At 45.4% G+C, this 23,042-nt stretch overlaps 8 protein-coding genes across 8 annotated transcripts in view; 3 read left to right on the top strand and 5 right to left on the bottom strand.

The window, feature by feature from the left end:
• PAAG_11088 (hypothetical protein) overlaps positions 1-2,105 on the bottom strand; it is a gene marked incomplete at both ends in the record, with an annotated part of 3,710 nt that extends 1,605 nt beyond the window's left edge. The window contains 3 exons of the mRNA XM_015846796.1: positions 41-658; positions 725-1,933; positions 2,003-2,105. Of these exons, the coding sequence (XP_015703600.1) occupies positions 41-658; positions 725-1,933; positions 2,003-2,105 (1,930 nt within the window). The remainder of the gene's footprint in view (positions 1-40; positions 659-724; positions 1,934-2,002) is intronic.
• A 350-nt stretch (positions 2,106-2,455) lies between these two features.
• On the top strand, positions 2,456-3,380 carry PAAG_00320 (kinetochore protein spc25; the record flags this gene model as incomplete). Its single annotated transcript, XM_002797735.2, has 2 exons — positions 2,456-2,687; positions 2,836-3,380. The coding sequence occupies 2 exons, from the start codon at positions 2,456-2,458 to the stop codon at positions 3,378-3,380; spliced, it is 777 nt and encodes a 258-aa protein (XP_002797781.1).
• A 277-nt stretch (positions 3,381-3,657) lies between these two features.
• Positions 3,658-6,263, bottom strand: PAAG_11087 (ribosomal protein L32; the record flags this gene model as incomplete). Its single annotated transcript, XM_015846795.1, has 6 exons — positions 3,658-3,841; positions 3,973-4,159; positions 4,239-4,332; positions 4,445-4,614; positions 4,717-5,001; positions 5,912-6,263. The coding sequence occupies 6 exons, from the start codon at positions 6,261-6,263 to the stop codon at positions 3,658-3,660; spliced, it is 1,272 nt and encodes a 423-aa protein (XP_015703599.1).
• A 578-nt stretch (positions 6,264-6,841) lies between these two features.
• PAAG_00317 (septin 4) lies at positions 6,842-8,335 on the top strand (the record flags this gene model as incomplete). The annotated part of the gene is made up of 6 exons (XM_002797732.2): positions 6,842-6,977; positions 7,127-7,255; positions 7,349-7,430; positions 7,500-7,637; positions 7,709-7,922; positions 7,997-8,335. 6 exons carry the CDS (start codon positions 6,842-6,844, stop codon positions 8,333-8,335), a joined length of 1,038 nt encoding a protein of 345 aa, XP_002797778.1.
• Positions 8,336-9,420: 1,085 nt separating this feature from the next.
• Positions 9,421-10,265, bottom strand: PAAG_00316 (guanylate kinase; the record flags this gene model as incomplete). The annotated part of the gene is made up of 3 exons (XM_002797731.2): positions 9,421-9,693; positions 9,771-9,973; positions 10,130-10,265. 3 exons carry the CDS (start codon positions 10,263-10,265, stop codon positions 9,421-9,423), a joined length of 612 nt encoding a protein of 203 aa, XP_002797777.2.
• An 822-nt stretch (positions 10,266-11,087) lies between these two features.
• PAAG_00315 (hypothetical protein) lies at positions 11,088-13,276 on the bottom strand (the record flags this gene model as incomplete). Its single annotated transcript, XM_015843978.1, has 7 exons — positions 11,088-11,350; positions 11,436-11,542; positions 11,610-11,889; positions 11,982-12,417; positions 12,530-12,934; positions 13,019-13,158; positions 13,243-13,276. The coding sequence occupies 7 exons, from the start codon at positions 13,274-13,276 to the stop codon at positions 11,088-11,090; spliced, it is 1,665 nt and encodes a 554-aa protein (XP_015700313.1).
• Positions 13,277-14,417: 1,141 nt separating this feature from the next.
• On the bottom strand, positions 14,418-15,341 carry PAAG_00314 (DUF814 domain-containing protein; the record flags this gene model as incomplete). Its single annotated transcript, XM_015843977.1, has 3 exons — positions 14,418-14,818; positions 14,878-15,004; positions 15,243-15,341. 3 exons carry the CDS (start codon positions 15,339-15,341, stop codon positions 14,418-14,420), a joined length of 627 nt encoding a protein of 208 aa, XP_015700312.1.
• Positions 15,342-19,146: 3,805 nt separating this feature from the next.
• Positions 19,147-20,452, top strand: PAAG_00312 (hypothetical protein; the record flags this gene model as incomplete). Its single annotated transcript, XM_015843976.1, has 3 exons — positions 19,147-19,428; positions 19,637-19,738; positions 20,066-20,452. The coding sequence occupies 3 exons, from the start codon at positions 19,147-19,149 to the stop codon at positions 20,450-20,452; spliced, it is 771 nt and encodes a 256-aa protein (XP_015700311.1).
• Positions 20,453-23,042: the final 2,590 nt, after the last annotated feature.

Raw genomic sequence — 23,042 nt, 5'->3', positions numbered from 1 at the left:
TGGTCACTCATATTTTCCAACCAGCTATCAAAAGATTTACCTTTCTTCTCAGCTCTGTTCAATGCCAACCCTCCCCGACTCCCTTTCAGACAAGTAACAGCCGCAGCAGCCAACTCGTACAGCCCAGTCCAATTCTCGGAGTAAGGGAAGGCACGTAAAGGTTGGCCTGGCAGAATTTTATTTTTTTCATTCCAAATTTTCCTCTGGAAGGACGGTAGCAGTACCATTTCGTTCAAATCATCCACTATAAAATCATCTTCGTCAACCCATTTTTCGCTTCTCACCGATTTCCGCCGTTGAGGAGTGAAACTATATGGCTCATAGGCGCCTTCCTCACTATCAATCCTTGCGACGTATAAGGACTCAATGACCTCCATATTGGCGCGCTGGCCAACGAATTTGACGAGCTTGAGGGTTTTGTTGTCATTGATGGGATCCATGATATTAGAGTCTGTGACTTGTTGAAACATCATAGACAAAAAATAAGAACTATCTGACAGCTGTTTAGGGATTTTTCCATCTCCACTGCTACTAGTGGGCAATGGAAGAAGACATGGGTCTGCGACCGATACTGGAATTGATGGATCATCTGGTGAGAAAGAGAAGCGAAATACCTGTGCCATGGAGTTGAGTCGCGAGGTTAGAACGAGGGAAAAATCTACATCGATATTAGCAAACTACTGACTTCGACTGGTAAATTCAAATGCTGTGGGGTCAAAATTACCGTTATGTACGAGTAAGGGCACCAATCGAAGACTAGTATCTTCCGGATCTCGAAAATGACGCCAAGAGAGAAGGACGGAAATCTCCTGGTTTTCTTCCTCACAGCTAGATGATGGAAAGCCTTCACTATTAACATGCAGCCAAAATACTTGCGTGGTTGTGAGAACGAATATGCTAGCGAGGTTTGACTGGCTCCTTCTAATGTCTAAGATCCACTCGGACTCGCGCTCTATGCCAACGTCAACAGGATGGCGTTGTACAGGATCAGTATTTATTCGAAACAAGGCTATAGTCCGTCTGTCGCAAACTAGCAACTTATGAACATCTCCCACCCAAGAAACAGCAGCCCATCCATCGTAATGGTCTCTTTGGGCATGCTCATCTTTCTGCAATGTGCCCTGCAAGCCCAAGCTGCCGGACGGGCCACGATCAGCGCGCCAAATCGTACTTTGGCGTGGCTTCCCAATATCCCAGACACTCCAATTTCCCTGACGATCGACAATTGCAATCTGTTGTTGGTACCATGGATTAAACGTAACATCGGCATGCGGCAACCCGCCTGTTAGGGAGATTGATACATGTAGGATAGGGTTGGCATCCAGATGTGTATCTTCCTGACCTCCCCGCACGAAGTCCATCTCGTCGTAATGGGCGGAGAGCGGGAGCTTGTTGTACTGAGGGCGGAATACGATGGTTGCCTGTAGAAACCGCACAGCTAGCCATGTACTCTTTTCATCCAGAGTTTCAGCAAAGCATATCTGCTGCACAGGTCCGGCAGTCGCCATCCACAGCGCCTTTCCCCGGCTCCGGAGAGTCGGTACGTGACATAACCTGTCACCATCCGGAGGCCATGGGACACTCTCTTCGTCCAATTCCACAAGTTGGATGGATGTAGCAGAGTCAGCGTCAGCAAGAACTGCAATTGGTATAGCGGAACGGCCACAACTGCGGTAGTTAAAGTTGACCGCGGTTCCAACAGCCAAAAGATTAGAAACGTTGGGGTCGAACTTGGTTGCAGCAACGGTGATTGCTCGGGACGAAACTTCATATCGACTTAACAATCCCAGGCCAGGCGCTAGCTCTGGCCTCACTTTCAGTAAGGCCTCCTCCTTTTTGCTGGTTAATGGCGCGCTGCTTTCGTGGATGTTACTCCAAGCGCTCGACGCAGGTAGGGAACATTTAAAATGACCGTAAAAGATAAGCGCCGGCTCTTTTTGTAAAACAGCATTAGCATGCATAAAAATAGCCCATATACAAAACGCAATTAACCAACTAATACCTCTTTCGATCTTGCGTGAAAATTCCCATATCTGCAGGTCTGGTAGATAAGTTGCAGTGCCCAATTGCCCGTAATGCAGGGTGTTTGTTCGATGGTCACCCATTTGGTTTTCGCTTAACATTGGTTTCAGGTATATAGAACATCATATCAGGCCAAGTCGAACTCAGTCCACAATAGTAGCAATATGTATTGGAGAGTTAGGAGGAGTCTGCGGATGCGGGCAAAAGACATGTATATAGACGTTCTGACGCAGGTTCGAGAAAGGAAAACCGCGGGAGACTTTTTCTGTGGGTAGCTGGCTACCAGATCGGGTTAGCGCGGGTGCTCTGTTGCGCCGCAACCCGATGAAAGTAATCACAACCAAACCTAACCTGTCAATTCAGATAAAGATACTCCCACAACTACCACACGTTGTCACCCGTTATATATACACAGACAAGAAATTTCTACAAAATGGCTACCGCTTTTGAACCCTCACTATCCACAAGTGGCATGCGCCCGCCTCTATCAACGGCGGATGCGCCGTCCATGGCGGATCAACTTCCAAGCACCAACTTTGGCTTCGAGGACTTACGCGCCCGCATGGCACAATTCACAGCAAAATTCGACAGTTTTATTGAAAGGGGGAGGAAACAAGTACTCGAAGAGCGAAACCAATTTCGCGTGAATCTCGCTGAGCTACAAGGTATGTGCTGTATTGCTCCACCATTGTGCCTGGTTCATTGTTTATAGAAAATAAGTTTTTTCGCAATATCTATCCATCTATATGTATCTAGATCATCACATCACACATACATAACGATAAATATATTTACATTTATACGTATAAACAGAGGACCGCCGCCTAAAACAAAAAGACATCGAAATCCTCAACCTAAAATCCCAAACACACGCCCAAACCCTGCAAAAGGAAGCCGCAGAAGCCTCAGAAATGCACGAGGCCATCGCAGCCATCACATCTCAGCGAGACGCCCGCCTTGCCACCCGTGACCGTCTCAAGCAGCAAATTGAAGAGACCCAGAAGACCATCAGCCAACGCCTGGAAGCGCAGCGGGCTCACGCGAGACACCTGGATGCCCAGGCACGCCTGAACACGCCCGAACTAGAATTCTGGCAGGATTACCTGTGTCTGCGCATTGAAGGGGCTGGGCGTGAGGATCGTCTTAGGATTGTCTATACCCATTTGCTGGAGAAGGATTGGGAGCGGGAAGCGTGGTTTGAGCTTGGGACGGCGAGTAGGGATTATGAGATTTTTCATTGTAGGCCGAAGTTGGAGAGGGGTCTTGTGGAGCAGGAGTTGATGATTGTGAATGATGATAGGGATTTTGGGGGTTTTTTGAAAAGGATGAGGAAATTGTTTGTTGCGGCTATGAAGTAAGTGGGTTGGGTTGTTGGTCCCTTCTTTTCTTTTTTTGGAGTGGAAGGAATTTAATGATTTTTATGACTTTTATGACGTTTGGAGTAGGCGGGGGGGTTTTTTTTTCTTTTTCTTTTTCCATTCGTGGAAAATAGTTTTATTTAATTACCCCTGTATTTATTCATCGCATCAAATTTCGCATCAGCTTTCATAAAAGGGTGCACCCGTCGGGCCCCCATTTCCCAACTTAATTGAGTCCACTTTGCACTCCATATAACTCCCTCCTCCCTCCCCGTTCTCAAACCCCCGTAGCCTCGCGATAAAAGGTGATACTGCCCTTAGCACTCGCCGTGACAAACTTCTCCGTAGTTCCAACTTTAAGCAACCATCTCGCACTCCATATAGCCACATCGGACTCAGAAAGCGTTGCCACACACGCTCTCCGCTCAACTGACCACACTTTAACTTTCCCATCAAGCGCTCTATAGCTCAAAACTGGTCAGATACTTCTCTCAATACCAATGAGTTGAAAGAACGAAGGAGAGGTTGAAGATGCGGTCCGAGACGAGGGAATAAAATCCATGAACATGTGAATAGAGATGTATCAACTTACGAACTCAACAGGAATTCACCAGTATGACTCCAATCAAGAGAGGTAATCCAAGACGTATGTCCCATCAGCGCAGCAACCTGCTCCCCCGATGAAGTTTCATAGAGCTGAATCACTCTCGAGTCACCCGCGGCTGCAAGAAGTTTACCACCCGGAGAGAAAGATACAGCTCGAACGGAGGAGACAAGGCCTGGGGAATTGAGTTTAGTATATGTCTCGCCATCAGTTTATGGGAGGTTAGGGTAAGAAGAGGCAAATCTGATCAATACCGGATAAAGAATGTATCATTCTCCCCGTCTCGTTCAGAAAGATATAGACGTTTCCATTCGCGTGGCCGGATGCTGTCAAGCAGCCATCGGCCGACTGGAGACATAATCATTTTCAGTGATCAGTATGCCACCACCATGGGGGCGTAACTATGGTTTGAACAACATGAAGGGGGAAAGCATGAATGCATGGAGTTAAAATTACACACCAGGGCAATACACATCCCAAAGCTCCCCTTCGTCTCCAGATCGCGGATGAGCTCCACATCATCCTTCTGGATATGCCAGACTTTAATACGGCCATCCAGCGTCGTGCCGGCCAGATACTCGCCATGAGCCGACAAAGCGACAGCCCATATCTCGCTGACCTTTTTGCTTTCTAAATGTACAAATATATTTTGTCAGTTTTTTACTTCCCTTTCATCAGACCCTTTCACAGAAATAATACTTTTTAAATATGAAAATAAAAATCATTACATACCTTTCACCCCCCCTTCCTCTACCCACATCCCATCCACAAACGACCACAGCTTAACCTCCCCCCCAAAACCGACGCTGACGAATCTCGTTCCATCCGCGCTGGTGGCGAGGTGGTGGCAACCAATCTTGTGCGCGGCCTCAATGGATTGGGCTATGGGGAAGTCTGTCTCTGTTCCTGTGCCCGTTGGCGTTGGTGTTGTTGAGTGGACTTTGAGCGACGAGGCGCCCGAGCATGATATCACTTGGCTCGGGGTCACTGCCAGAGAGAATATTTCGACGGGGTGAGCTGTGAGAAGTGATTTAGTTAATTGGTTTTCATGTTTTTTTGTTTATTTGTTTCCCCTTGTTTTTGGGTGCGTTTGGGGTGCAGGGGTTTGGGAATTCTTATAATTTTTTTGATAGGTTGGTGGCGGTTGGGCCGGGCAAGGGGATGTGTAATACCATTGTCAATTGTATGAAGGGTCAAGTATTGCTTTGACTATTTCTCTCATGTGTTAGATTTATGTTCGGTTTAGTAAATTGGTCACTTAAGTGCCGGCTTACCATGTTTAAGGACCTGGTCTCTCTTTCATCATAGTGGTATTGGGTGGTGTTCGTGAGGAGTATGGATAGTTGTTGGAGTTGGAAAAGATGTCAAAGATATGAGGGTGGATGAAGAGATTTAATTCACCAGATGTTGTGAATATATTACGGAAGTAACAAAATAATCATACTGATATCACCAATACCATTGGATATTTACAAATTCCAAATAGAATGGATTGAACATGTATCTCACAGCTACCTACATCTACATCTGTAACTGCGTGCTACTGCCAATCCTGATAAGATACCAAGACAAGCCGCTTGTCGTCAACAACGATCTAATTCCGTCGGATATAATATAAAAAGGGATATAAAAATATAATACAAATACAATTGAATCATGACCTCAAACCGAACGCCAAATGCTATGCCATAAAACATCCCTCTGTATTCTTTTCCGTCTTTGTTGATACAGCCCCCTTCTACATCCTCCCAAAAGTAAGAAACTAGAAATTATGCACATATATATATATATATATAAATCAAGAGCTTTTCGCCCTCTCCTTCTCAGCCTCTTTCCATTCCTGTCTGATTTCTGCGCAAGACCAGTTAGCTCCAATTCCTTGCCCTTCTTCCAGTTTTCCAGCCCCCACATATCAAATTGCACTTACCAGCAACACACGTCGGACACAGCAAATGCGCCCTCTTCGGCTCTCCACAGCTAGAACACCTATTGAGGTCCAGATGGTCCTTGAGGGCCTTCCCGGCCATCTGCCGGTGTCTCTTCTTCATATGCGATGTCTTCTTTTTGGGCACGGCGCGCAGGACGGAATCCCAGATATCGGAGAGGATGGCCGGGATGCCGAGGGTGAGGGCTGCGGGTGCGGTAAAGAGGAACCCGGGGGTGTATCGGAGCAATTGGCTTGGGGAGAAGAAACGGTATGACCTCGACAGTAGGGGGAAGTTGAGGCGGGGGAGGCGGGCCAGCATTGTGGCGGAGGAGAGGGATGATGGAATGGCCATTGTGTTGAAAAGAGAGAGAGAGAGAGAGTGTGTGTGTGTGTGTGTATGTGGGTTGTGGGTGGGATGGCCCGGGGAGGCCAAATTGGGGTGGGGAGCGTAAGGTAGGGGGAATTGCTATCCCAACTGAGAGGAGTATATAGTGTACCTAGTGTACAGAGGAACAGAGTGCTGGCTGTTGCTGTTGAATAATAAAAAATGCCTCCTTGGACTGAAAATAATTTTCCATGGAATTTGTGATAGGCAGAGCCCAGCTGACCGCACCAGTCCCAGAGCAGTCTAGCCCGGGTGGTCCGCCCCTGATCGACCCAGTTTCTTGTTTCTGCTGGTCCACTGCAAATAATAAGAATAAGGGGGAAAGTCTCAGTCTCCTGTTTATCTGTCCCGGACGACTTCTCCCTGGCTTCAACTCCCTTCCACCAACGACCAACCTTTTTCCTCCCCTCTCCTTGGTCCATCTCCTCCTCCTGTATCTTTGCCGTGGTGACTGAGTTGCTTCGTGTTCTTTTCATCTTTCTTAGCTCTCTCTTCTGCTTCCCCCAAAGCATTCGTATTGGCGTCACATTCCACATCTTGCTACGATGGCTTCACCTCTATCTCCCGTTTCTGCCCAGAGCACCGTCTTCCCCAGGAGCCATGTTGGTTTCGATAGCATCACTTCTCAGATCGAGCGGAAGCTGCTCAAGCGTGGCTTTCAATTTAACGTCATTTGCGTTGGTACGTCTTGTGCCGTTCCCGACTCTCCAGGTTCCAGACTCGCTCTTGACCGTGGTCCCCTCAAACCCAACCCATTTGATACATATCTATATACATCAAGAACTCAAAAAAGGTAAATAATTTAATTAACGCTGGTGGTATTCCGTTAGGCCAAACGGGACTGGGCAAGTCAACTTTGATCAATACCATCTTCGCATCCCACCTGATTGATTCAAAGGGCCGTTTGAGGCCAGATGAGCCCGTGCGTTCCACTACCGAAATCCAAGCGGTCTCGCATAGTACGTGTCTCTCCATAGCGAACGAATCCTATCTCCAGTTGCCATACATGAAATAATATATCGAATACTTATCATTTCCTCGCATCCGTACAGTCATCGAAGAGAACGGCGTACGCCTACGCTTGAACATCGTTGATACCCCGGGTTATGGTGACCAGGTTAACAATGATAGATGGTATGCGAAAATCATTGCCCAGGTGGGATCAAAAACATAGCAACTATTTACTGATGAAGATATCTCCAGCTGGGACCCAATTGTCAAGTACATTAAGGATCAACACTCCGCATACCTCAGGAAAGAACTTACCGCTCAGCGTGAGCGGTATATCCAGGACACCCGTATCCATTGCTGTTTGTTCTTTATCCAGCCCTCTGGACATGCGTACGTCTCTTTCTATTTTAACTATTTGAAATCTAATGCATTGCTAAAATAAAAAAATGACAAATAAACAGTTTGAAACCAATTGATATCGTCGTCCTCAAGAAGCTCTCCGATGTTGTCAACGTTGTTCCTGTCATCGCCAAGTCTGACTCCTTGACCCTTGAGGAGCGAATGGCCTTCAAGGAAAGGATCAAGGAAGAATTTGCCTTCCACAACCTCAAGATGTATCCATATGATAATGATGAACTGGACAACGAGGAGCGAGCCGTTAACGCTCAAATCAAGGTAAAATCTGCAATCTACTCATTTGCATATTCCACATATATAGAAGTAACCCCAATACCTAACTAGATATGCAGGATATCATCCCCTTCGCCGTCGTCGGAAGCGAAAAATCCATCATCGTCGCCGGCAAACAAGTTCGCGGCCGCCAGAACCGCTGGGGCGTGATAAACGTCGAGGACGAGAGCCATTGTGAATTCGTCTACCTCCGCAACTTTCTCACCCGTACCCACCTCCAGGACCTGATCGAAACCACCAGCCAGATCCATTACGAGACATTCCGCGCCAAACAACTCCTGGCCCTCAAGGAGAGCAGTGCCACTGGCCACTCCAGTGGCAGCCGACCGATAAGCCCATCTACAAACAGGGAATTGAGCAGGAGCTCTCAAAGAATGAATATGAACGGCTATAACTAGATGGCAACGTAGCCGGTGCGTGTTATATCCTTGCCGGAAGAATCTCTGGATTAGCTTGCATTGCATTCTTCCGTAGATGCAATACCCATCGGCCCCTGCACTCTTACCCTCCCTACCACCTAAACTTACACCTGCACCCGTATTTTACGCGTAGGCTCCACAGCTAGCGGTGCAGATAGGAACTGTGTTTAGAGAACCTTGCGCAAATTCTTTTCTCCAATCTCCTGACCAACAATATACTTAAAGATACTTAAAGTCTTTTACAGATATCCCTTTTTTAACTAGTTTTTTATGTGTGCTTTTCCCCTTTTTTTCCCTTTTTCCTTTTCCCCTCTCTCCAAGTTTCCCCAATCTTCACCCCTTACTTGCTCTTGCTAGGCCATTGTCTTACCAGCGATGCGTGTGCTTTGGTCAGACATTACTTTTTCCCTACCTTTATATTTCCATGTTGAAGGAGAGGGAGTTTTTTAAAATAAAAAAGGAATAGTGAGGAATTGAGTTAGTGACAATATGCGAGTATGAGGCTCTTTTCTTTTTTCTTTTTATTCTTTTCCGAGTTAATTAGTTATAAGCGCTTTTATTATATCCTTGATTTTTCCAAGTGTTTTAATTTTAGCCTTATTATATTTTCGTAAAGAATCTGAGAAGTCTTTTTGCTCCTTTTTGAAGATTCACTTGCAATATGTACGCATGTTTTTATATTCTACTTTGAATGAGAGTTCTCTATAGCTTCTGTCTCTCCGCATGTGATAGGAAAGACCAAAAGAGGCTGAAGGAAAAATGCTCTCTCCATGAAATAATCATCTTCAGGTCTCAGTTCAGTATAAAGGTAGGGCTATCGAAGAGATATTGTCCCTATATCTTGCACAAGAGAAAAGCAGGACACAAACAAAACAGAATCCCGTATTCCCAAAAAACCACAGCAGAAGCTCTATACTGTACGTAGTTATTTAGCCGTGCCGGATATCAAAAACTATCAAATCAGACAAATACATACCCATCCATCCATCCACTCATTATATATAAAAAGAATCCCCACCAACAGATCACACGTCCCCTTCCCCTTCCCCATCCCCATTCCCCACTCAATCCCCATCCCCAAACCTCCCCCCATCAACCACCCACTCCCTCAACGCCCCATATGCGGCCTCCAACTCATCATTAACAATAACTAAATCATGAACGCCCGGCTCTTTCGCGAACTCCAGCTCCTTCCGCGCCTGCTCCAGGCGCGCCTGAAGACTCTCCTCCGTCTCCGTCCCGCGGCCACGGAGGCGCTGCTCCAGTACCTTCAGCGAGGGCGGCGCAACGAAGAGGAAGCGCGCGTTTAGATCTGTGCGTTTTACTTGTTTGACACCCTGTGTTGTGGAAGGTGGGTTAGGTTGGTTGGTTGGGTAAGGGGATGTGTGTGTATGGGGGGGGGATCTTAATATACCTCCATCTCAATATCCAGGACGCAAATGCGCTTCTTCTCCGCTACGTCTTTTACGGCCTTAGTGCTGGTACCGTAGTAGTTCCCGCTGAACTGGGCCCATTCTATAAAGCCCCTTTCGTCGATGAGGGATTTGAAGGCATCTTTTGTTGTGAAGTAGTATTCGCGGCCATCTTGTTCGCCGGGGCGTGGAGAGCGGGTTGTATCTAATGTATTTTTTGTTCAAGGGTTAGGGTTTTTTTTTCTTTCTTTCTTTTTCTTTTTCTTCCAGATATAATAATTGGTATAATAGCTGAGGGGATTGGTAAGGTTGTAGAAGGGGAGCTCGTTGTGGTGGGGAGTTTCGGTGTGGTTATGCTTACGAGAAACTGAAAGGGCAAATGTGTCTGGGTAATCAGCGAAGAGTCTTTTTATCAGAGTTGATTTGCCCGTGCCGGACGGTCCTGATATTACTACGGGGCGGAACTTGCGTACTGCTGCTGTTGGGGTTTCTTCCATGAATTGGTGTGTGTGAGATGGCATATGCGAGAGGATCTGGGGGGTGTAGGAAAGACATTACCTGCAGCAGCCATTGAAAATGCCCTGGAGAAAGGAATGACTGTGGTTGGGGAAGGGGGTTAAGGGAGCGGCGAAGACGGAAATGAGCGGGGCCGTGAGAATTTTAGAGCTCGGAAGTGAGCGCGGGGATATCTCGGAGTTGATATCTGCGATTTATTTATATCTTCCCTTGAAAGCGGTTATGGCTGGGTTTCGGTTTCTTGGCAGGGGAAGGATGTTTTCACGGGGAAACCTCGGGGAAGTTGAACCCGAGGAGCTTACAGCTTGCCACAGTCAAGACCTTGGGAATGGAATAAGCCAGGATATGGCATTATTATGTATCTATCTATGTATTGCACACATCCATCAGGATGGCAAAGGTAGTAGTGTGGAAAGAATACTAAGAATATTGCATAGCACTCGTCGTACCCCATAGCCTTTTATGTTCTGTCAAGCTCTTTGCAAATGCTACAGCTACAGCTACATCTCGATAGTATATACTCACTCAGATATACAATACATTAAGGATAATACGCTTTTGCAGTAATCAACACCTCTTGGAGTAGAGAAAGGTCAAGACCCTCTACTGTTGTGAGAACCTAGGCTGAACAACAAAGGAAACAGATATACCACTGTTATCAAAGTGGGAGACCAAAGGTGATGAAGTGAAAAGCAGAAAATAATGGACTTGGCTTGGACCAAAAGAAACGGGAAAAAAGTGCAATGATGCAGTACGAAAAAGTAATGTATATACATATATATGTATGAATAAATGGATAAATATCATATAGACGGCGATGTAGGAAATGCTTCTGGCTGACTCCGCCCCTTCGACTCTTTCTTCTGCGCGGCCTCCTGCTCCAGGAAATTCGACCAGAGTTCCGCTAGCGATTCTTTGCGCGTGTTTCCATTCTCCGTGAAATACTCAGATGCAAGGGATGGCGAGCTTGGTATCCGGTACACGAGTGATGACGCACTGGGGACTCTGAGGTTGCTGAATCCACCTGAAGTTCCAGGGCGGGCAAGGCCAGCTTGTTCTCGTTGCTCTGAGGTGGTGAACATGGTGACGTTAGATGGAACTTGTTCCTGGATGATAAAATACGGCTAAGAGGGGATTCGAGTGTAACATACCGTCCGTCCATCCCAATAGAGCGGATATGAGTTGCAAGACCTGGAATTTCTTCGGATCTGATCGATCTAGCGCGAGGAAATGGAGGAAGTGGTTCGTGACGAGGTGTCTGAGATATTTTGATTAGCCACTGTACTGCGTATGGGTAAAATATAAAGTAGATAGATAGCACCGACCTGTCCACGTTATCTTCTGGTTTGCCCTTCTTCAGAAACCTCAGAGCTTTGGTAAGGTGCTCGTTTAGAGTCACGGCTTCATGACGCAGTTTGCCAATGAGCAGGTTTTTCTCCCTGACCTCTTTTTCAAAAGGTCGAAGCCGTTCCAACTCCGCCTCAGCCTCTTCCAGTTTTCTTATGGTTTCAGTCGTCCCCTTCTCAGCTTCCTGTAATTTCTTTCTCTGCTCTTCCAACTGCGCATCTGAGCTCTCCACTATATCTCGCAGTTCCTGCTTTCGAGCTATGGAAGACTTGCATTAGCAACAGAGTAATGTAATTAGAGGACTTTTGTAAGAAACAATGGAAAATAAGACTTAAGAGACAAAGCCATACCAGTCTGTATTTCTTGGAGAGCCCGCTGAAGCCCATCAACCGTGACTGCCTGGCTATCACGTTCTGAAGATGCCTTCTCGTACTCGCTTTTCAAGACGACCAGCTGCTCCTCCAGGTCAACCACCTTCTCCTCAAGGCTTTCTCGAATAGATCGTTCCTCCATCGCCAGAATCTCCCAGTTGTGCATAGCTTGCCTGGCCTCCTCGAATTCCAAACGCGCATGCTCCTCTCGTTCCGTGAGCTCCTCTCTCTCCCTCAGCCAATTCTGCTGTGATAAATTCGTCCGATTTCGCAAACTGGACAGCTCCTTAGATTGTTGTTCCCGTTCCTTCTCTAACGATGCCACGACGGCCAATTTCGTATTTACCTCTGTTTTCAGTGCGGCGTTTTCATCCTCAAGCTCCTTGATCCTACTCTTCGTATGTGCCAGCTCCTCCTGTACAACCCGTTCTGTAAGCAAATGAAAACATAAAACAAAACAAAAGAGAAGTTAACTGTCTCAACACATAAACACGAACACAACCCCATAGCAAACAGAGATGACATACAGCATCAGCCTTCAATCTCTCCCCCAACTGCGACTTAATCGTATTAACTTTCCCCAGCAAATTTCGAAACTGCGTGTCCGCATGCTCTTTCTCATTCCGTGACTGCTCCAGTTGGCTCTGCAGAGCGCTCATCTCCTCATCGTGCTTGGACTGTATCTTTTCTAGTGATATGCGCATCTCGGCTACTTCGGCGCGGAGGGAATCACGATCTCGCACAAGGGCATCGAACCTGGGGTTCGAATCAAGGGATTGCACATCGTTATCGTTGTCGTTATCTGCCGTTGTTTGCATATTCTCCGTCTTTGCTGTGGCCAGAGTCTCCTCTCCTCCTTTATTGTCATTGTCATCTTCTGAATCTGGTGTTTGATTCCCGTGAGAGCCGTTGATGAAGGTCTCAGTAGTGGCCTAGGTAATTTCCAAGATTAGCCATGAAAATCTCCTACCTGACCTCTCCTATCTTCCATGAGATCTTCCATGAGAGCAACATACCGATGACGGAATTGATTGCGATGGCTGGTCTTGGTCCTGGCTGATGTGCGCGGTCTGCTCTTGTTGAACGGCTACCCCATTAGCTTTTGCTCTGGCGTTTGCTTTCTTCCTGTTATTTTTCTTGGATTTCCCACTCGTTCCTACACGATTTTTCGTGACGGCGTTAGTCCTCTGACAGACTAGCCCGTTGGCTATTGGGTGAAATAAGAAAGGTATCTAATTACCTTGTGGTGCTGAGGTTGACGTATCTACCGGCATCGTAACTGTAATGACGCTCTTTTTTAATAATCAATCAATAGATAAGTAAATAGTTCCACTCTCTGCCTTTCATTCTCTCATTCTCTTATTTGTCGTCAAGGAGATGTGAATCGGGACGGGCTGCTGTTGAATTCGCAGGGAAGTGGTTCGGTACGTTCGCATGGGAAGGGAGATGTGTTCGTTTAGCGTGCGCCTGCAGCGTCTGAATAAGAAACTAATGCCACAATAGGTCCACTCGAACTGCTGTGTTATGTCTATCGATAACCAACACTTATCAAGCCATCAGGACGAAAATGTGCTTTTACCTTAAGTTTCAGAGCAGTTTCGAATATGAAAACAAGGGTATCATTTGACGATCAAGATTTATTTGATGTTGAATAGAAGCGGGATGGGCTTGGGTATTTCTGTCAGTCATGCTTTTGTTACTGTGGGTTTCATTGGCTCTTTTTACTAGTTTTCGGCCAGCAGAAGAAGCTTGGAAAATGGATCTTTTACTCTAGATCAAAGCCAATGTGAGACATCTCATGAAGCTATACTCTGCAGACCGCTGATCGGAGTTCTAGGATTTCATATTCACTGCGGGGTGCGGACGTCAATCTTTGAAGGGAAAAGAAGACGAGGTTTCTTCACCCTCCTGGTTATCTGCGGTTACTGATGAAGGTGGACGAGACACTACACGAAAGGTTGGGATATGCTTAAAGTTGTTAAAACCTCAACCGTGAAGACTTTTGCCGCTCTATGTATGCGTTTTCCGACGCTAGAACACCCTGAGAAGCTTTTAACTACTGAAGCCGCTTATATCATAGCAAACTAGTGACTGCATTCAGCATATCATTCTGAAATGCCAACGTAGCTGAACATTGTTTTCATCTTTCACCCAGTCCTCTGAATAAAACTCCCAAAATATTCTATATCATTGATCCTATCCAACTCCTCACCTCACTAGCCTAGAAATTGTTTTCCAAAAATGAAAAACCCAGCGAAGTCCTATCCAGTTTCGTCTCTGCGGACATATAGAGGTATATCGATCGAAGAGAATAGATATTTTTGAGGAGCTGTTGTAGGGATCCATTTGACATACGCTTTCAGGAGAAAAGAAGTTTTTCCTGTAGCCATTAAAAGGGTTAAAAATACTCTCCCGTCACATAAAGTCGTCCAAAAAGTTCGGGTCCCGATCTTGGTTGCTGCTCTGCTGAATATTCTCCTCATTCAAAAAGTCATCATAAGCATGCTCCTTCTGCCACTTGAGCTCCTCCCTCTTTTTCCGCTCTTGTTTCTCTGCAGCCTTCTTTTCCTCTCTCAACTTCCGTTCCTCCCGTCTGATCTTTGCCAGGTATTCTTCCTTCTCCGCTCGTAGATCGGGGAACTTCTCAACACGAGTTTTGTTCAGGCGGTTGACGATGGGATTTTGACGGGCAGCAACATGGACCTTGCGCGTAAGCTTGGGATTATGGAAGCCCACTTGGCCAACGGCCATGCCGGCTGTTTTATGTAGGTTTGACCACGGCGTGTATATAATGGTGACGTTGTCCTTTTTATTTCCTATGTTCAGATGTCCCTCAGTTATAGAACATTTAAACAAGAGAGGAACAAAAGGGCACCTTCTATCGAGTTTGCTTTAGTGAGCTGGGCGCAATCCACCAATAAGTCATGGGGGATATTGTCCCATGTCTCGCCTTCTCGGAGGCGGAGATATACGTGTGCACTGGATAGGTTGTCGGCATGAAACTAATGGATCGAATTGTAAGATAGTGCGCTATTGATCTTTCGCGAGATGGCTTTTTTTCTTCCCTTTCTGGCGGGAATAATTACACACCCTACAACAAACTCATCAGCATGGTTCTGCAGCTGGGCTTGAAACATTTTCATCCTGCCAAAAAGGTATCTACCAGACATCGCATTCCAGGCCATACTTTATCAACTCCTCATCTGCTGACTATCAGTATCGTGGCATGACAATCTATACAACGATGGCAAAATCCTCATCCCTACTTTCGACCTTATCCTTGCCGACATAGATGAGTGCGGCGGATGACACAACATTAGACGTAAAGTAATAGACCATTATAAGAAAAGTTGTGCCTTTGTCGCTGTGAATATTTGGGTTTTGCAGATTTATTAATAAAGCTCTCTCCCTAAACGCACACACTGGCCGATCCTCCAACATACAACTGCTGGAGGTTGTTGTTCAGGACATCTGCTTGTCGTTAAGTGCCGCAAGAAATTGATTTTCAAACTGTAGGATGGATCTGATTTTATATCACGTGAATTTGAGCTGCTTATTCATCTCAGGATAGCGCTGTTCCGGACTTGTCTATTTTTTTATGTTCATTTGGTTTAAGATACGTCGTAACCTTGGGGACAACAACTAAGATTGGATTTTATATTACCTCTTTTGAAGAGCTATTACTCGTTATTCATTCATCTCTTTGCTAATAGGGCCCGTATTGTGTATGTTGTTATTGTGCATAAAATTCCAGCATATAAATCCGCCGTTTATTAATATCGCCTTTCGATCGGCTTTTTAGTCTCTGGCAATTTAAAACCTATTGGCTTGAACCCCTTCTGGGATTTTTGAATTGGACCCGGAAGGATTCGATATGGTGAAAACAAGATCCCTTCTCTTAAAATCACCAGAATCTCTCGCATCAATGAAACACCAATGACATCAAGGATGATTCTTCAAAAGAACTAAGGAAAAAAAAAAAAAAAATCTCCTCTTCCAAAGATAACGCAAACACGGCTACCCTGTATTGTTCTTGAAATCGTGTTCTGTTTCCCCTAAGCTGCTTGCGTAGGAACACACCACTTAATTGCCTGGCTCGATTCGCCCTGGACCAAAGGGCAGAGCACACTAATCAAGACCACGTAATTACCTCCCGAGCGCACCATAATGAAACTGTGCGGCATTGCGGCAGCTCGGGAACTGGGTAAAAACATGATCTTCGTGAAGGTGCAAGATTTTGCTAAGCTTGATCAGTACTTGGGCATTCTTGCGCATTCCATTTCAAAACATGTGCCCAATTGTGTGATGGAATAGAAAAAAAGAGTCACAATCAAGAAACCCAATGGACGGCGCTTGGGCATGACAACTATTTATTTGCTCGAAGCGCGTTACTCATGATGCGAATTGATTGGTAACTAAATGATTGGAAGGATTTGACAGTGAGAAGATGAAATAAAGGTGAAGATGCGGAGGGATCAAAACTACCCATGGCGTACTCCTGGTAAGTAACTAATAAACCCGCTTGAAGTGGACAACATCAGACACGAAGTAGACACGGTGTAGTTATTAACATTCTGTTCAATGGCATGATTTCTATTGAAATGGATAATGATATACATCGTTTACATATTTTGTCTAAAACGGTCCGCCCTAAAACGCCGGAGGGTACCCAGTAACAAGACAAGAAGAAAAAGAAAGGTAAATCCTCCAAATGAGTTCCCAGCCCCAAATACGCATAGATCAAATACGCATAGATCCTGGAATATAAATCACCAGCTCGCCTTCCTGACACCCGGAAGGTTCCCAGCCAGAGCCTGCATTCGAAATTGGAACTGTACAAGAAAAGTTGCAAAGTTAATCGACGTAGAAAGTGGCCCGGACAGTAGTATCCAGTCTGCAAGGAGTAAGGTAGGGCTTCTTATTTTTCAGATATTAAAAGTATTCTAACATCCATGGATCAGTCTCATCCAAACTGGATGGTCCAGATAGTGTGTAAGGCCGTAAACCTTGTGCAAACAATCAATATCTCTCTGTTTTTATTTCATAATTGCCACGTAGTGAGTAGGCGTTCTGTATCGTCTCCTGCTGGTGAAACAAAGAATTGCACCGAGACAATAAACCTGGACGGGTGGCTGGGAATACTCCGAAAGTTAAGAGATTTGCTGCCATGCGAAGGTAACTTCGTTCCTAGAAAGTGTGCCTGGGTATGTACAGGCAAGAAAAGACTAAGACAGCCCTCAACTCAACTCTCTTTATGCAAAAGGTGTCGGATTCCTAGGCTCATACAGAGAACCGAGAGTGATAGACCGTTGTATATCTTCATATCTTTCCTTTAGGGCAGATCGCTTAGCCAACCATGGGATTAAAGAGCTATGGTGCTCCGTTTGACGATTCCGCAGCTTATGCTCCTTAACCTCTCACATATCGACCAATACTTGCAACGTCCAAGGCAACCCACATTATTGCACAAGTGTGATCGAGTTCCAGCTCAATGACCAAGTTGCCTTCTTCAATGCACTGCGCCTGTTGGTATTCTAAACTTTGGACATGATTGGCGTGTTCTCTGGAGCTGGTGAAGAATCGCTAAACGCGCATTTGAACTCCAGACAACCCTTACTCTGATGACATGGCTGCATCAATAATAAAACTGGATGGTTGAGTTGTGTTGTACCCTTAAACACATCTCAAAGGGATGTATCTAGGTCAGATGCAAAGCTTGGCTCATGAATATCCTTGGAAGACCTCGAGTCGGTGCGTTACTGTGCTGGATATTTCTCCAAGCGCGTTCCTCAGTTCAAATCCGACGCGTAAAGGCTGGGCCATCTCCACTCCTTTGTCCTCCACTTCTGTGACTCAATACGTCAGACCACGCCAGAATACAAATTATTCAAGAAATGAAAGGCGGCGCAGAAATTAAAGCAAAATATTCCTACATGTTGGTTTTGTGGAAGAGTGAAGGGCAGCCTTAAGTGAACAAGAAGGCGGCAAACGCTTGACATGATCGCACCGAATGGGCAGAACCAGATGTGATGAATGTCTGGGACCGGGTTTCCAGTTGCTTGGGCCACTTTTCAATATATATAATTATGTCTGACCCATTTATTACCAGAGAACCGGTCCGCTGCAATGGTCCCTCCCGGTGAGATCTCACCAATTTAGTTTGGTTGGCACGCGAGCTTACATTTCTGAAATAGCAGCTCTGACTGCTATTGCCATCGATTTGCATCAAAAACACAACCTTTCGTCGCGGACATCAAAATCACTAATGCACTACTCACGCGGGAGAAGACAGGGTCATCTTACCTCAAGCGTTCGCGGCGCAACTACACGTGAGAAAAGAGGTTGCAAACAAATGCACACCGTCCATTTACTTACTAGAAGACAGCTATTCTACAGTAACTAACGGGGATGTCTCAATGCTATCATTACCTTCAATAGTCACTCGATAAATGCCCATATCTTGGGCGCTTTCTCTGGTTGGAGCAGCCCTAACAACTTCCATTTGTTAGTCACACTAATCACCATTCCAGTGTGGATAATACTGGTAAGGTGGTTAAATGTTATTTGCTGACCCACTCGCCACATGGTGACATTCTGAGAACCGTTTCAAATAACGAATCGGCTCTGATCCCATGATCATCAGCGGGAAGAGTTCTGTTCACCTAACAAGAGGAAGAATTTGAACAAAGTAGGGCAGAGGAGAGAAACTAATGGAAAGAAATTCTAGATTAAAACTAAGGATGGTGGCCTTAAGGGATTGGACGTCGGTTCCCCAATTGCTGATGCTAAAGAAGACTGGCATCCCAGTGGGAAGGGGCTCTCTGCATTTCCTGAAGCTCCGCATTCAAACTTCTTGCATAAAGGTTAAATGGCTCTGAGTGAGCAACTGAAATAATTCAGGGATCGCTTCGAGGATTCTCATCTTTTATACTAGAGTGAGCTTTTTTCCTGGCTTTCTTTTAACTTTTCCTCTTTCATTCCCCTTTCCTTTTCCTTTTCCTTTTTCCTTTTTCCTTTCTTTCTTTCTTTCTTTCTTTCTTTTTTTTTTGTCTCTAGAAATAAATTTAAAACCCTTCACTTCCCTTCCAGCAAGCCTTTTCCTTCTCCTATTCAACTTCAGAGCTAGAAACAACTCAGCTTTGCAATGACGAAGAACGCTTCCACTTCAGATCCAGAAACAATACGAACGGCTTTGGAGGAAGCCAGGAACAGCGAAGATGGTCGTATCGACCCTAGGATGATCTCCGTTCTCGAAACAGCTATAAGTGAAGTCTGGCGCAAGGTGCAAGCGGAGCCCGATACATATGTTTTAACCCGTGCCGAGTTTGCGCTCTTCAACTTCTTTCTCATCCGATATCGTGGCCCAGTTGCTCAGCGTGCTGTGGAGCGATATTGGAACAATTTCAACAGACAGCCCCCTGAGATAGTATCTGGAAATTAATGCCACACATCGCACGATATATTCTCCACATAATACACCCAAATACCATTCTCAAATCCTTCAAACTGCTGGCCTTCGGTCGCCCTCGAATTTCCTTTATGACCAGAGACCCTTGGTTCAAAGACGTTTTTTAATTGCAAATCTTCGCCCTAATCATTTATACCTTATTTTATTTCACCATTCCGCAACCTAGATCTATCAAAACGGTGCTATCTGGCTAATCAGGGGTCTCACGATTCTTTTGTGTCCAACCGTCTCTTACTTTCCTTTCCAAAATGTTACTCTTATATGTCCTGTACGCCGTGATTTTATTTTATTTTATTTTTTTTTTAATTTTTTATTTATTTTTTTTTTTCATTTTTAGCTTTTACCATGGCCAAAATCCATTCGGAATTTTTGTAGAGGCCCACAATTTTGTTACAGTTGTTGACATATTCTCCTAACTCCGTTCGTGTGTTGAGCAAACCTTCCTGCGCAATATCATTGCACCGTTTTTCTGCACCACCAGGATCACCGCCAAAATACCTCCCTCATTCCATCGAATGTCATAGATCGCATGAAATTATTTCATTGGTGATCGTTTTGATTCCGACAACTAACCCATTCAAACATTCTGGACAAGGAGATTGAATGGCGCATTTCAAAACTGCAACCATGTTCCCGAGACACACATGCTTCACTCCATACAGGTACCCGCGGATATGACCAGCGTCAAAAACGGGTTACCAACTGGCCTGGGACTTGTTCCACAGAGGTCTGCCACGGTGTCAGTGAGCGTGGTTCTCGTTCAAATACCCTGAAACTTCGGTTTGTTCGGTATTCCTTGACAAACACAATTGCGCAGATGAGTTTTGTCGGAGGAGAGGTTTCCTTTCGCTGCGTGAGCCCGTCGATACCTCGGTATACAGAAGTTACCCTCTACCCGGTTGCAAAAGTTCGGTTTGGGCACGGTGGTATGTACGAAGATAGTTGTGTGGTGACGTGTCGGGCATACGACGAGGGCTTTTAGGCTAGTCTCTTTCACCGATTCTCAAATATCATGAAAGTGCAAGTTCTCTACAGGGTTCATCTGCTACATCTTTCTCCCTTTTGCAAATGTGTCTGCCATAATTCAGCTGTTGTTTGTATTTTGCTCTTCTTCCATTTATTGTTTCTGGCTATTACGTGCTCTCCACGCCCAACTTTGAGAAATTTCCGCATACAACAGGTTCGCTTTGGCTATATAATGTTTTCCTCTAGAACTCAGCTTCATTTCTAATGTTTGGCCGCCACCAGCTACTATCTACCCTCTTTATTAAGTCCTGTCGTCATGTCACCTTGATTTTTAACATAGCTTTCACGAAACCTAATGCTATGCCATCATCCGGGCGAAGGCAACTGAGACAGACCCGCTGTGCTCAGTGCCCGACAGGCACCGCAGAAGATTTCTCTGTTGTTTATCATTGGTCGCCTCGTTGGTGACTTTGCCTCACTGTCCAACAGCATCCCTCACAGGGCAGGGCAGGGCAGTGCAAAGCTCGTACAGCAACATATCAGCCGCAAAACGCTCCGTCCAGATTAACGATTAGAGAGCAAAGAGTTTGAGAGTAGTTCAAACTTTTGCCTGTTGCTTTTTCTTAATTTTTGTATACTTTGGGGAATATCCTTGACATGCAAATTCGGCAGCCCGCATTCCTGGGTATGTCGGCAGTCGTCCAGACATCAGCGAGCCTAGAGTTATATATCGGGTAGTTACCCACTCCTAGAGATGCATAAAAATGCACAACATAATTGCAGCCCTCGCTGCTCTGGGATTTTCCGTTTGCGGTATAACTACACAAACGAACAGGCAAAAAATAGGCTAACCGGTGTCTATTGCCCTTTTCAACAATCTTTACCAGGACTTCTCATGGACAAAACATGCTATATTATTATTATATCTCAGTCATGAGATGCCTCTGTCCATGACTTAATTCTTGCAATTTACGGGCTTCAGCTTTGGCTATCTGAAGCCGGCCGACCACACGCAAAATCACAGGCAATTGGAGGAGGGAAAAGCCTGACTCTGCATATTTCCCCCTCTAAGATCCTCCTGGACTTGCTTGCAACGCTTTCCGAAACAGCATATTGCATGCGGCTCCTACTGAATAGTCCAGAAACTTTCTGAGGGTCGGTAACCAGCCACCCGCTTCTTAGTTACCTTGTCAGACCCACCCACTGCTTGCGATTTCTTTTTCTCCCATACTTCGTATTCCCAACTCTTTCGACCTTGCCATGTGTTTGTCGAATGATGATCAAGGACGCCAACTGCATGCTCCGGTGCGAATGTTGGATCGCCGCCTCTAGATTATTCCAATAACTAGGTTCTGATGATATTGATTCTCAAGAGGTGATAAATCACCCTATATAAATTTTGCCCGAGGTGTTCGCTGCATTTTTTTTGTTCACCCTAGTAGCCAGCGATGGGAATCGTTGCTTCGGTGTTTGGAATCTATTTTTCCCCTTCCCGCTTCTCCGTTTCTTACGATCTTCTTCATTTTTTCTCTTGGACTCAGGAAAAGCCATTGATTTGATGACATTTTTGAGGCTGAGCTTGGTGCTTAGACATAACGCGGGGGTCTCCTTGAGAGTGAGTAGGAATTACCCTTCACTTGCTCCAAGAGGATACACCACCTGCTATGATATTTTCTAAGGGTATCAAAGGATCCAACGATCGACAGTAGGACTGCGGGAAAAATAAATATTTCCCCACGATGAGGGGGACGATTGATATATTTAATGTCGACGAAAATCTCACTGCATATGCATCGTGTCAAGAAGTTCGGCGATTTGGGTTCGTTACAAGATTATTTCTATTAACTGCCCATCGCCCTTCATCGCGATCTCCCCTGTTGCATCGTGAGGAATGAGGTAATCCGTAGCAATACACTAATTATCAGTTAGTTAACCGTCCTCAGTTCTATGCTTCTCTCTGTCTTCAGACGCTCCTTTTGGCCTATTGTTTCTTTATATCAATTTTTCCAGTAGTCATGTGCGGTGATGAGAACAACTCTTTAGAGCTGCGTTCCGCGTATTTCAACCACTACAAAATGGCTATTGACTAGTTACGTCTTAGATGTACGAAAGATATATATACATAGAAAAGCAACCCATTCGCCTCTATGCTCACTAGAACAAAGCGCCAAAAACATGTCAAGAGCACATCCATAACGTTCCACATGCAGCAAATGCTATTGCCATCACTGACCAGTCAATCGGAAGCTCAAACCACACCGATATGCAGGGGGAAAAGCCATATACCGCGCCTTTCTACTTCATACCCTCTCCTTACATATGTATGCATGCAGGTATGCATAGGCATCTAGACACTCCCTTGCTTGCCTACGTAGTGACTTACTCAACTATTTTTTAAAGGTGAAAGTAGTGTACTTGACAGGAAATGACCATCGAGAGATCATACACCATGATAGGCGTATTCCTCCTCGCACACCCCCAAGTTTGAGCTACATCTCTTTTTATTTCAAGTTGTGTTGATTTGATATCAGTGGTGAATATCGAAATCCCTCGTTTCCCGGTAACATCGTACGGCTGCTGCAGTGGAATATTGTCCCCCACTCTGG

Source organism: Paracoccidioides lutzii (assembly GCF_000150705.2).
Source record: "Paracoccidioides lutzii Pb01 unplaced genomic scaffold supercont2.1, whole genome shotgun sequence".
NCBI classification, from domain to species: Eukaryota; Fungi; Ascomycota; class Eurotiomycetes; order Onygenales; family Ajellomycetaceae; genus Paracoccidioides; species Paracoccidioides lutzii.
The sequence above is the reverse complement of the archived record's forward strand: the minus strand, read 5'-3'. Positions and strand labels throughout refer to the sequence as shown.